Source organism: Argiope bruennichi, chromosome 7, assembly GCF_947563725.1.
Source record: "Argiope bruennichi chromosome 7, qqArgBrue1.1, whole genome shotgun sequence".
NCBI lineage: Eukaryota > Metazoa > Arthropoda > Arachnida > Araneae > Araneidae > Argiope > Argiope bruennichi.
The window spans coordinates 111,044,563-111,059,924 of NC_079157.1; the positions used below are offsets into that span (position 1 = coordinate 111,044,563).

General features: G+C 26.7%; 1 protein-coding gene across 1 annotated transcript; it reads right to left on the minus strand.

The window, feature by feature from the left end:
• Positions 1–8,864: 8,864 nt before the first annotated feature.
• Positions 8,865–10,012, minus strand: LOC129976513 (eukaryotic translation initiation factor 3 subunit I-like). Its single transcript, XM_056090119.1, has one exon. The coding sequence runs from the start codon at positions 9,913–9,915 to the stop codon at positions 8,938–8,940; it is 978 nt and encodes a 325-aa protein (XP_055946094.1). The 5' UTR covers positions 9,916–10,012; the 3' UTR covers positions 8,865–8,937.
• Positions 10,013–15,362: the final 5,350 nt, after the last annotated feature.

Here is a 15,362-nt window from a genome sequence, read left to right on the forward strand (position 1 = left end):
TAAATGGCTAAACTAAAATTATAGAACGTAATTCTTAAAAGTGAGCGGGATGCTATGATTAGCGTTAGATAGATTTGGCGAGACAAAGGACGAATTAACAATATTCCGACCAAACCAAATATCGTGTATCTCAAATAATAATAATAATAATAATCTTAAATGTATAAAATTTGTTAGAAGCTTAATTGATAATGCAAGTCTGAAAGAAAAGCATATCCATTTGATACTCAAGAAAAACTACATAAATATAAAAAATGCAGTAAAGCATGCTGAAGAAAGGCAAATCCTCATTCTTATTATTATGTGTAATATGTATCCTCATTCTTATTATTATGTGTATATCTTATGCCAAGTCAGCTTTCCATGTTTAATTCAAAGGAAGCTAATCCATATTTATTTCTCTCTATATATTTTTAATTCTGTAGTTCTTCCAAGTAATAGATTCTACTGTATGCTAGAAAGATAAATTACTCATTAAAAAAAAATTGTTACTTAGAGATTGAATTAACACATTCAAATGATTGTCTTGTTGAAAGATTTACAAAAAAAAAAAAAAAAAAAAACAAAAAAAAAGATTTTAAAAAAAAAGTATTTATAAAATATGAACCAAAATATTATTAAAATTGAACTTGAATATTCATTATACATTTAGGTACTTGGATTCAACAGATTGTCTGAAACTTAGATTTTAAATCTTTGTAATAATTCAAAGTGCTATAACATACAGTTTGAATTAAAAATTCATTAACTAGCATAACATATAGGACTCGCCCTTCTAGTACGATGTGGAAACTCAAGTTTGTTCTCGTCATATGAATGTAGATCTAAACTATTAAGTCCATTCCAAATCATTTCTTTAAAATAATGATTCAAATAAAGACTTTAAAATAACCTAAACATATGATAGCTTAAATTGATGAAATTCAGTCTTGAAAATTAACTGAGACGGTCAATAATTCAGTTTCATGGACCAGGCAAACATACTATGAAAAGCAGCTGTTAATTAATAGGAACATAGTACTCTGTTTTTGTTGTGATTTATGGTTTTTTTACAAGCCCGCTGACAGTTATCTCTCAGTTATTTAAGCAGAGTGAGTGTCTCTTGTTTTTTCAGTAGTGCCAAGAGTATGACTTAGTTACTTCATGTGTCACAATTGCTTGTAGAACCCCCGTTTAAAGGGAGGGCACATTCATACACCTTACAGATAGAACACAGAAGAAGAACAACCATGCCCAAACTAGGACACCCAGGTCATGGGGAAAACGCACAATGCCTATGCCAGAACGCCGGCACTCTATATTTGTTGTAGATCCAAAGTCATACTAGTACTTTTCATTAACTTCCCCTACTCATTTTTCAAAGCCATGAGCAAAGTGTTTTCTCAAAAAATAACTTGAAACATACATTGTTTCATATTTCCAAAAGAAATCATACAAATGCTTTTGCTGCAAAGCATAAAAAAAAAATAATTCTTTCCCTAGTTGATTTTTTTTCTTTATGAAATACTTCAAAGATTCTATACTATATTTTACAACTTTATAGTTCTATAATTGTGATGACTAGAGTGATTGCTAATGAAAAAAGAAAAATGTCTCCTCAATGTAATAGATAAGATCTTCCAATAATTTAAATAAGAAAAAAGAAAATTCTTTTTTTTAAATCAAACTTTCACGATAAAGAAGTACGATAAGTATTTCAACTCATAATATGAAGGTTAATTTTTATTTGATCTACTATTTAAATTTTAATTATTTATCTACCATAAATTAATTAATCATTGTTTTGATGACAACAGTTACTTCATATTTACAGATCCTCTATCACTCTCTTTTTAGTTTTTTTATGATACAGTTTTGACTAATTTTTTCAATATTATAACGTAGTTTTCTCTTTATATAATTTTTTATATTAGATCTATAATATTTATTAACAGATTGATAAAAAGTAAGATAAATTTAAAATAAGACAAATTTACTGAAAACATATTAATCATCAACCTTAATTCAGATAATCATAAAAAATTTTAATTTCGAGTTGCATCGTGCTGAGTGTGAGAGTGATCAGGATGTGCTTGGTTGTCATCTGGGTATTAAAATCTTTTGATTATTTTTCTGACACTCTTTCTTCATTCATTCACAATGAGCATGCATTTTTACATTTGGCTAGACGCAGCTTGAAGACTGTTATTGTCATTGTGTTTGAAATGATGCGAGTAAATTCATTATTATATGTTAACCTTGCCTAATTATTGGATTCTATACTAAGGCAACCTTAATAAGCTAAGAACCATCACAATGACAAGTGAAGCTGCATTAATTTATTAAAAGTAAAATAAATTGCTGAATGCAGAGTTTCACATAACTCTGTATTTTAAAAATAGATGAAACTACTTATCAAGTCATTCATTGATGATGCAGATCTATGGAACTTTCTTTTGCTTAAACTGTTATTAACAGTAAATAATAAGATGATTTTTTTTTCACATCATAGCAATTTTTGCAAAATATAAATACTGCCAAAAGATGTTTTTTTTCTGTTAGAAAAGCAGTTATAATAATATATGAATGAATATGTCAAGAATATAAAATTTGTACTGCAGTTGCATTCTTTAAAATGACAGATTATTATTTTTTCTAATAATTTAAATTCTTGTTCAAAGAAAAGTATCAAGAGTGCCACTGTTTAAACATTCAAGTTAAATTGGCATATTCCTAATTTTATTGAATTTAGATATAACTAACATTCAACTTTTATTTCTTTTAAATTTTTATTAATTTGGTTGAAAAATATCTGTTCATAAATCATGATTCAATAACTAGTAAGCCATTAAAAAAAACCCATTGGCCATTGATTGAAAATTTTAACAATTGCAATTTATTGTTTATTAAAAAAAATATTTGATAACTGTACACCTAAAATATTAATGACAACTATTTTGCAGAACAAAAAAAAAAAAAAAAATTGTTCAGCAAACGAAAGAACATGAATTGTTTTATATATATAAAATGAATTTTTTGCCAATTAAATCTTTAAAATATTAAGTGCTTACTTCATTAAAAATAGTATATTCCTTCTTTATACAATATATAGCTTTTGAATTTTCATTTAAATATATCAATACAAATGTAGCAAAATTAATAAATCTGCTGGTAACAATCAACACTGAAAATCACTCTGTTCTGTGCAAGCATAGAATAATAACTAGCAGATAAATTGCTATTATTCATATAAAATAAAGAAATATATTAGAGGATGCACCCCAATATTAAAGGGCCAGTAAAAAAAAAAAATGTTAACATTTATTTTGCAGATTTTACTTTCAAAGGTTAAGCTTTATTAACAACATTTATATTTTCACTTATTCAGCAGAAAAATTATTTATACATTTAAAAAAAAACATTTGTTTCTAATTAAATATGGCATTGATAGAAAATATCATTACGTCAACTGTGCTATTAGATAATAGAAAAATACCAGGTTAGATGATAGGCTGCTAGAAGCTATGAGAAAGTACTATGGAAATAAGTAGTATTCATTAGAAGGTTCTGGTAAAATAATCCCCCCCCCATAAAAAACCACATTAAATATAAAAAGATGAATCAACAGTGACAAAGGCAAGATCTTTTCAAACCAAAGAGTTTTCAACAATCATATATAGCGACCTTTTACCTGTGTTCAATGATTATTGTATTCTCACAACAGTTACTTATGAAGCAGATTAATTTAATTGTTGTAGAAGTCTCAATCTCTAACTTCTTCAGATTTATTCGAATAACCTGAACACAAAGTTGCTGACATGCTTAAATATAGCAATAAGTGGAATTTTAATCAATCATTGAGCTCTTGTTATGATTTCAACTTATTATACAAATTGCTCTGTCATCCACATCGTTTGGTAATATATTAAAGTCCAAAAAGTCAAGATTAACTTTTTAACATTTGAAGTTAAAATAATGAATAAAAAAAGCATCATGATATTTTATTCCTATTAGCATAATATATAATATATCTGCAATGTTGTTGAGATATTTTGAATGTTGTACAATATTATTATAACATTGCAAAATATTCTATGCTTATTTTAGATTTGCTTTATTCAATATTAGATACTTTATGCACTCAACTTCCTTATTGTTTTCAAGGTGCAAAGAATGTTCTTGGTACTTACCAAGTAATTCATCATGACTTTCTCATAATTGAAAGAGATCCAAAGCAAAGCATTTAATTTTGTAGGAAAGTTTTTAGAGTATATATCAGCAACATCTCAGTTATCTTTAAATAAAGCATAATTTAAAGAGGAGATAAAATTAATAACATTTAAAGATTAACAGAACTGATGATGATGTATTTCATTTTTATTAATGTGACTACATATATGCACTATGTACTTAATGGGTCTTACATTAATTATATGGTGTATGGTACACATTTTGTTTTTTCATTTGTATCATTTTGTATAAAGTCAAATAATTCCATTTTTAAAAATTTTATTCAACCAGATTAAATAAGGATAAAAAAATAACATATAAAAGAAATCTATTGAAATTTTTTTCATTTGATTAAAGTATAACTATATTAATTAAGAAAATAATCAACCATAATTAGGAAAAAAATGGTTAAATATGAAGAAAAAATACAAAGAAAAGATCCATTAGGAGCCATTACCACAGGATTTCAAGTTTATGATTCTGTTAGTGAAACTGATTAGCATTTGCACTAAATAAATCATTTTTTGAAATGGTTTAAGACAATTTTCTTTTTTATGACTCTATGAATAACTTTCAGTGACAACTGTACATATATGAAGCACTTTTACAGTTGTAACATAGACATAAAGTAATGTTTTAAATGTTCAGTTTTTTCTTAACATTAAAGGCATTGTTTTCAATATAAAGACGTGTTTATTAAAGCCAGTATGGTAAATTCATAATTCATTGAATTAATTCAAAAATGCAAAAGAAATTATTTTGTGTTTTCATTGTAGTGAAACCCTAGAGTGGAACGATGATGATTACACTTTTCAATCTGTGTTTACAAATTTTGAGTCAGATATCAAGGATTATTTTTCATCATTTATTTACACACAATTTTTCAAATTCTAGAGGACAAATTAAACCACAGAATCCTTCCGGTTTTAAAAACTTAGTTACAGATTTGAATTGATAAGAAAAAAAAAGTAAAATAATGAATGTCATGTTTCTCTAATAATTCAGAGCTGAAAGAACTATTTGAAACTATAAAATTTTTTAACCTAAGACAAAAAATTATGAGCAGTAGACACTTTGATACAACAGTAAAAAAGAAAATATTTTTAAAGAAATCTTGTTATATGCTTTATCAAATATAAGCCTAGTTATTTATTTAAAAAAAATCATCTAGTGCATTCTTGAATACTGCACTTTCAAATTTATAAATGGATATCGAAATTTAATGATGTGAATACAATACATAAAAACTAATGAATGAAACTAACTAATGACCTGTAGAGGAATTACCAACACTCCCTTAATTTATAAAAATAAGAATATTGTTGGAAAATATTTGACGACTTATATATTAATAGAGATATTTATTATCACAGTAAAACAATTTAATCAACTATAACTCTTTGGGGCTAAGCAGATTAACAACTGTCTTAAGGCTTGCTCATTGTTTTATTCATGGGAGAAATTTATTTAATCCTTTCAAGTCTGATGAAAATATTAAGTATATTTAAGATTATTTTTAAAAAATAATAAGTCATGAAATGATATAAATTTTTGAAATAACTAATTATATACAATTCGATATATTCTAATATATTTCCAATTCAGTTAAGCATAATATGAATTAAAAGAAAATTTATAAATTAATAACAAAATTTTATAAATAGAACTATTTTAAATTACAGTTAATCATGAATAAAAGTAATTTTTATTAATAATATAAACTATGTAATTGCAATCACTAATTTTTTTATATAAAAAATTCTGCTTAAGTTGGAATTTTTATGCCCATTAAAAAGTGAAACAGTTTTTTTTTCAAATTATATATACATATATGTAACATATGAGGAATTTAACTATCCAAATAATAGAAAATTATCTTAGTATTTTTCAGGTCTTTATCAAATAGTAATTAAACTTTTGTGTTCATAAAAAATAATATTGGCAGACATTTTTCTCCTCAGTTATTTTACTAAGAGATTTCCCCCCGAGGGTGGCACCTCGAAATGAGGATGAGATGCTTCCGGCATGGTGGTTGGATCTCGCCACCCTGGAGGGTACACTAATAGGTGGGGGATCTGACTTCTCCCATCGATGACAGGACATACTTCTTTAGTGGAGGGTTGTACCATGGCCGGTGTCGGCCCTTAAGACTCAACCAAAGTTCCCGCAAATGTTGCTGTCATTCAGTTTTATGGTTTAAATCCACATGCCTTCGTGGCGGGTTGGAGAGTTAGATGGCTGACTTACTAAGATATTCTAATAGGGATTTCTTCAACATTTGTAGACTTAGGGAAAGAGAATCTTGGGTATCTTCAAAAGTACGTCATACACATTAAGGAATTTTATCCCTTTGCTCTGAGAAATGCAAAAGTCATCAGTTTTTCAAAGTGCATGTTAGAATTAATTAAATAAAAAAAGTGGGAATTGGATCAGAAAATGAGAACATTTTAGAATTAGCTAACATGGGCTAATTTAAAATAAATACTAGAAAATTATTTAATAAAGATTTTAAAATATTATTTTAAATTATCCTATAATTTTGATATTGTTAGGTATTTTAGATTTAACTATAAAACCACTGAAAAGTTGATATATAGAAAGTTTAAAGTAACACAACACATATTTATAGATATAATGTTACAATGCCTTTTCATGCTTGAAGTTCATTTGTTTTGTGGCCTGAAAGAATGTTGAATTTTATTTTAATGACAAATTCTTAAAATTAACATAAATGCTTTCAAATTATAAGATAACTATCTGCTGTGTATAAAGTAGTAGTATTTCCTAAAATACCCAAGGAAACCACACCATGAAATTATTACTGTGAAATTAAACTGCTCTGAATTCCTGATCTATTATTATTTCTACTACATTTTCACTGTCTTTAAAAACCTCCTGTTTAGAAAGCATGATAATATAACATACATTCAATATTTAATAATGGTTTAGATGCAAGTAATATTTCAACCAGCATTTACGGAATTGAAAATTAATATAATACTATCCTAATTCTTTTCCTAAGCACCATTTTCTTATAAGAGTATCTAAATAACAATTTGAAAGCAATTTCTACATCAACAAAGCAGAAAATTCTAATTCTGAAATATAAATGGATACTAATTCTTAATACAATATAAACACATTGACTATAGCAATTGTATTTCTTTATATTTCAAAATTAAAGCACACCTTATGTACTATACTCCAGTGAGTTTCTTTTTTCTTCCTTTTTAAATGATGCCATCAATTATTGTGATTAGTTAAACTTTTGTTACTTTACGAAAATTGGGAATAAATAATTTATAAAGATTTTAATTTCAAAAATTTATTGGGAACTGCCAAAAAAATACTTTTATATGAATCTTGCAATCCAAACTTTCAGCATATATTTTATTTACAAATTTCAAGTACAGCAATACTGATAAATAAAATTTAAGGGAATTAAATGCTTATATAAGTAATAATAATTTAATAATAGAATATAAAACAAAGTATTATCATGACCTAAAATTAGAACTAAATTTATATTGCAGAGAGGAAAAAATTTTGAAATATCATTCCATTATAGAAAAATTAAAATACATTCCTTGTTATTCATATTGTTTGACAATAAATCAATAATTCCTTTTGCTGTTTGGATTATCTCTTCTTGTCTTTCTTTGCCATAAATATAAGCATAAACCATGATATGATACATATAGGAAATGTCAAAGTATTTTTAAGGTGACCAGGAAGTAAACTGATTAGTTCAGCACTCTAGTTTACTAATTGATGACATGTTTTTTATTCTATCCTACATGAGAATAAACCTTCTATATTAATTCTAACCTCCTATGAGAATAAAGTTTAAATCTACAGGCACAGCATTAATACTATCTATAAGTAATAAGTGATTGTAGAAACCGATATAAAAATAATATATTATGGTAAACAATTTAATGAAACTTTTAGACTTATAACAGTAAATTTGACTAGTTCAAATATGATTTTTAAGAAACTCCTCTGATATTATAAATAAAAATTTTAAAATAAGAAATAAACTTTAAAACATTCATTAGCTATTATTATTGCAACCATACTTCATTTTTGTGACTAAACATTTATATCTTATTCTTTTCAGTTCCAAAATAGACGTTTATCATTATTATTTTGTTATATTACATATGAATATAACAATTCAATAACAAATTAAATAAATTAAGCTTTAAATGATCAAACAGTGTTAAAATATTAATATATGTCTATTTATAAATATAGAATTAAATATTTGAATAATGGTTATGCTCCAACGTTTCATAAACATAATGAATGTTAAGATCTACAAATCCCAAATGAAACAATATTATATGTTAAACTATGGATGTGTATTTATAAATTCTAATGTGTATTTATAATTGTATTGTAATTCTAATGTGTATTTATAAATTTATCTTAGAATTTCTACTCAGTATCTTAAACAGATTAAATACAAAATAATCAAGTTAAATCTTGAAAAAAAAAAAATTTATTTTCTAAGAAGGGGAAAAAAAAAAGAGTAATAAATGAACGAAATAGCAAAATTGCAGATATAACAGTGATAGTTGATTTGTACTTTAAATTGGAAAAGATAATATAGTAATAATAAAATAAGCTGAATTCAAAGAGAGGAAAAAAGCTTGTGAAGTAAAGACATTTATTTATAAAACAAATTCAGGAATATTTATTAATTATTTTATAGCATTCATCCAATTAATACTCAAAATCAAAGTCATAATAAGGTGGGTCAAAGGTTTGAACTCGAACATATCCATCTTCTCCACCACTGCTGTAACTTTTACCATCTGGATGAAAAGCAACACTGTTGATAGGTCCAAAGTGACCTGTTAATCGAGCAAATTCTTCTTCAAATATTAAATGAAAGAATCTGGCATAGAATTTACCAGCTCGTGTTGATGTTGTTGTTACATCCATAGCTTCTTGACCACCACCCAAAACCACATGATCTCGGATAGGAGATATAGCAGCAGAATTGACAGGTCGTTCTGTCTTGTATGTTTTCAGCAAATCCATTGTTTTGGTGTCAAACAGCTTAGCAGTATGATCCTTAGATGCAGTGATGAACATGGTTTGATCTTTGTAGTATTGAATGTCATTGATGACATCACGATGCTCATGCTTTGATGCAAACTTCTGCAAAGATTTCAAATCATACTTGCAAAGTGCACCATTATCAAGGCCTGTAAGCAAATATTCATCCAATGGACCCCAAACTGAACTTGTCACTTTGTGACCTGGTAAGGGAATTGAACATATTTGTCCATTGCCGCTCATCTGAGATGGGTCCAGGGTGTCAACAACTTTGATCTCACACTGTTTTCCCATAGATTTGTCAGTGGAATACATTAAAATTTTTCCAGAATACGAAAAATTGCAAGTACGTACTGATGTATCCGTATCGATCATAGTCAGGCATTTTCCAGTTTCAAGATCCCAGAAACCACATTTGGCATCAGCTGCTCCAGTGGCTACTTTAGTTGAATCCCAGTTGACATCTATGCACCAAACCGCGCCATTGTGCCCATCAAATGTTCCAAGCCTTTCACCGTTGATGGAATACCAGACATTTGGAGTAGGATCTTTAGAGCATGAGAAGAGTAAATCCCCTTCTCTATTATACTTAATTTGGGTGATGGCCCTTTCATGACCGTGAAGCATAAGCGGCCGCATTTTTTTCTGATAGTTTTCAGATCAAACTTGATAAATTTATCAATATGTTAACAAATCTGTGTTGGACAACCATCAACGTGCAGCCACAAGCGGAAGAAACCAGTTACAGTCAAAGATCATAAAAATTTTGAAAAGGTTTTAAACTTTTTAGTATTTTAAAGAAAAATTTACTTTGAAATAATGAAATAATATTTATCAAATCCAAAATGTTACTATCCTATACATTTCTTGCATTTCATAGAAGGATAATAATAAAATTGGGGCACACCTTACAAAAAGATTCCAAAACATTTAATAATATTTATATATGCTGACGTTTTTGATAATTCTTTCTCAGAATGACAATCAGAAAATTCCATTAAAATATTTTTTATTAGTGTTACATTAAAATAACTAATTTACAAACTTCACCTAAAAATTTATTCTGACAGATAAAATCTGATTCTCCTTTATGTAAATAATTTTGCTATTGTTGATTTTATATATCTATTCCAAATAATTGTTATTTCAATTACATTTTAATTTTTATAAAGTTTTATTAAATGCATACGAAGTATTTAGAAAGCAAAATAAAAATTTTAAAAAATGTCATTTTATGTTATAATTCTTTCTTTAAAATTTATTTTTAGTACAGCATATCGTCAGCAGATGGCGACTATAGTAAAATCTACTTTTAATCGTAATTTCAGAAGGTAGAAAACGAGTTTCTGATACTACTTAATTCTTGTGTACAATTTCAAACATTTTTTACCGAATAGCATTAAATAACAATAATATGCGGTTTCGAATGATTACTAAGATTCCGCAATTCAAAAAGAAAAATGAACAATCGCTTCCATCATTTTTCACTTCATTAACGGAATTCATTGGTCAACTTTGGACGACAAATGGAGTCCACTTTTCCTTCCTCATTCAATGGTTCCAATCCTCGAAAAAGGATTCTTACGTTCTTGGAAAACATTCTTTTTCGCTTTAAAGTTGGGATCTTTTACATGAAACATGGGATAGTGCTGAGGTTTCTTGGGAGGATTCTTCTTCTAAAGGGATTCAACTAGAACTGAAGACGAAAAAGTTATATTGTATGATACTTATGGAAATTATGCGATTTTATCAACAATTCAGCTTTTTTTTGCAAATGTTATTTTCTAAATTAAGTAACAAATAATTTTGAAATTAAAAGAATAGATGCATTTTTTTTCCTCCAAAAGGGATATGTACTAATAAAAAAAAATTATTAAATCAAATTTTTTCCGCACTTATAGTTAAAATTCAAGTATTTCACACATTGTTTTAGAGCTGCTGAAAAAATGATATAAAAGGCCACCGCCTTCCAGAATATGTGAAAAAGCTTTTTTCTTTTTTAATTATACTGACAGCTGAGTTTCAAAACTGTGTATGAACCTTTCTTCAGTATAATATGGATTCCAGATATTCCACTGTCTCAAGCAGCACACGTATAGAGATGCATAATCCACGATTTTTTGAATAACAAATAATTTTGCTGTTGTTATTTTTAAATACTTGTTCTAAATATCTGCTATTTCAATCATATTATTAATTAAAAATTATTACTTAATATTAAATATAAAATTTATTAACTGTAATTAATACTTAATTTACAAATTTAAGTAATGTGTGATTGAATTAATTATCTATTTCAGCTTACTTCTTAAATCTGATTTTTTTTCAAAACTATTTATTTAATTTCTTTATTGGAATAAATCATTTTCTGAAAAATTTGAATTAAATATATATGTCATTTCTTTAAATTGTTTACTTTATTTCTATATTCTATCAATAGATGGCGCCAGCAGTAAACGGAATATATGCAAAATCAAGTCACAAACAATTAAAAAGGATTTGTATGAAATAGTGCATCATCAAATGCGAATATTGGAAAGTCAAGATTACTCTCATGATTCACTTTTCCAATAACCGGTACCGTTCACTTTTCAACCCATTCACAGATTTCTTCTTTTCTGTTTTGTTCGAGAGCTTCCATTGGACAGATCGTATCGATTGTTACTTTCGATCGTGATCCAAAACCTGTAATCGAAATATCACCAGTAAGATCGTATCAAGGATTTGAATCATACCCCTCTTTGAAAAGTATTGATCACTGTATTTGTGGCTTTATGATATTGGTTACGTAATAACCGCTCGTCAAATATTTGTCATCCCTGCACACGTATAATATTTTATGATGTAAAACAATATTCTCAATATTGTTTAATATTGAATAATTAAACATTATAATATAAAATTGTACAATAGTGTGCTACAGGCTGTGCTACCTGGGGTTATCTGGAGATTCTCCACATGAAAAGCAGGCTTGTATAAAAAATATACAAAAATGAGAAGCTAATAAGTTACTGAAGTTAAGATAGACATTCGATTCAATCAACAGCATGCACCGTTACTTCATAAACTGTAGTTGAAAAAAAAAAAAAAAATTCTAAAATCGCGAAAAATATCTCCCGAACCTTTGAGTTTCATATTTATCAATATTTGCAAGTAAAATAATAATAAAAAAATACCTTTCATGATTTTTTTTAACTTCCTAACATTAATTAAAATTTTCTTTATACAATCTGTTTACAATTCCACAGACGCAACTAAATACAAACTACTCCAAAATAAGGGATAATCATAAATTAGTTTCGTGGTTCTTTAAACCATATATGGCAATACATGTCCCCAAGAAACACTTATGAGAACTGTCACATCAATTGAAAGTAGTTATAATGGGGTGTTACTTTTAGCAGTAATACGGACGGTCACTAGCAATATAAGCAAGAAAGATTTTCCTACCATTTTTTATCATAATCGAACTATTAAAATACATTCCTCTTCAAAAGAATGTATGTCATGCATTAAATGTCCAACAACTTGTAATAGAGATTTTTTTTTAGCATAGGAATGTTTACTATTTAATAAAATCAAAGATCAGTTTGAAAAACGGTGTTATCTAAAGCGTATCAAATTTTAAACATACGCACGGTGGAGGAACTTTAAAATCAGATTGTTATCGTAGAAACATATCTTTTATAACCAATAAAGCAGATTTGATTGAGCATATAATTTTATTTTATAGAATATTTTAAAGTAAATATTTCAAAAATCATTCGTGCAATTCCATACGCTCTTTACACTCCAAAAAGAAAATGGAATCGTAAATCGTATGAATTTTATAAGAGAGTGAAAAATTATCGCATATCCCATTGGTTGTTTTATCAAATAAAAAAAATGAATTCTAATTTCTCATTAATTCCTTGTTTTTATTCAGAATAAAGAGTAAGAGGTCGATTCTCTATTTTAATATATTATCTTTGCTGTTTGGAAAAATCGATTATTGAATTCAAATATATATTCAATGCGCTGAATTCTATTTATTTATTCAGATTATATTTTTAACATTTTCGAGTTTTTTATTTATATTACTTAATATATTAAAATTATTTAATTTGTTTATTTATTGATCATAATTAATTAAAACTCAATGAAAGCTTAAAAATTTTAAATGTAAAGCTTTTAAACAACATTTTTTATTAAAAAAATCTTAAAAACAAATATTCGTAGCAATAATTATTTTGGAATACTGCTAATTGAAAAGACAAAATTGTACGAAATTTTGATATACATCTAAATTTTGTAGAACAAGAAGCAGTTTGCCAAAGAAAACAAATAATTCATATACGAGTATTGGAGTAATCCTATAACTTACTCGCATAAAATAAATTTTTAAAAATTCTATTTTTTTCAGTTATTAAAGCCACTATTACAGTTTGAATGATAAATTCAAACTTTTGTTTGTTTCTTAAAAGTAATTTTATAATAGTTCTTATCAGTAATTTTGGAGTTCTAGTAATATATAAGAATTGCTAACATGAAAACTATCTTTTTCTGTTATTGTACTGATTTTTTAGATCCACTTTAAAAGAATATTTAGACAAATTCAATTTTATTGTTGCCCCTTCAATTTTACGCTGTCAGAATTTTTATAAATGTAACTATTAGTATAAAAGTAAACGAAACCCTTTAAGCTCAAGAAATTGAAATTCGTTGCATTTTAAATTATATGGCACAATTTGTTTTTTGAAACAAATGAGAACATTAGATTTTAGAATAAAAACAGTGATGATCAGTGCAATCTATATAATAAATGATACGAAAAAAAAAATTCTTAATGAGTGTTGGAAATGTCAGTTATTTTGAAATATTGTTGGCTAATATAACAAAATTCCAGTAATTTTTGGTATATCACCCAATTTTGAAAAAAAAAACATTCCGACAAAGTAAAAATTCTTGAACAAAAAGAAGAATAAACTTGTAATTTACTTGTTTAAAACAACTAAAAATTTCAAGATTGATTCTTTTTCTTTTTTCGCTATTAAAATCTCTATCGCAGTTGTGGATAATAAATTCAAACTGTTGTCTGGTGTTCTTACAAGAAACTTTGGTGTTCTTCTAAATGCTTATGAATTTCAATATCCTTTGAAGAGCTTTTAACAGAATGTTTAACTTTGGTAAAATATTTTACTCACAACAATTCTCGAGTTTCTGATGAAACAAATTAAGTGACGAATTTCAGGTTAAAGCAAAACGGATATTCAGATTTTTGTTCTCTTATGTGCATTTCACCATAAATTCGACAACATCGCTCCAATATATCTAATTGTGGATATTTACAACATTACCAGTATCAGAAAGAATTTCTTTGACACTGAAATTTATAAAAATCTGCAATAGACCGAGCATGGACTAAGAAAACATCAACTGAACAAGAAAACAGATCTAATTTTGATTTCACGTCGATATATTAATTCAAATATTTGCTCGTATAAATAAATGAGTATAATGTATTTATCTTTTATTATTAAAGTATTATTTTGCATATTAATGATTCATTGTTGTTTAAAATGTAAGTTTCTGAGGATTCTTACTCACTAGCCGCCTTTGACGACCAATATGAAATAAATGAAATTCGCCTAGATTATTGACTTTTTAGACTGTTAAATTATTAACATAGGATGCCCTTTTTTAAAAAAAGTTAGTCTTATAATTTGATGCGACAAAACATGCAAATTCAATTAAAACAATTTACTGCAATTTACAAAATGTATATATGACGAAATAAAAACCGAACTAAAAAATCTTGCAATGGATTTAATGATTGACAAAAGTATATGCTTGAATATTTTGAGAGTTTGAATTCCATTATAGTATTTAAAAATATTGTTTCAAATAGTGTATCAAATTGTATTAAAATATTATTGTAGGTAAATAAAAAAATTGAACGAAACGGAAATATATATAATTAAAAAGGTCTCTCTTTTTTTTTCTTTTACCTTAAGATAATACATAAAGCTTTTTATAAGATAATTGTTTTGGAAGAAATGAGTATCAATTTCTATAGGCAAATCACAACGATTACGGGACTTAAGATT

Bases quoted from the DNA above. Each gene is read 5' to 3' on its own strand.
- LOC129976513 (XM_056090119.1), bottom strand. From the start codon at position 9,915: ATGCGGCCGCTTATGCTTCACGGTCATGAAAGGGCCATCACCCAAATT.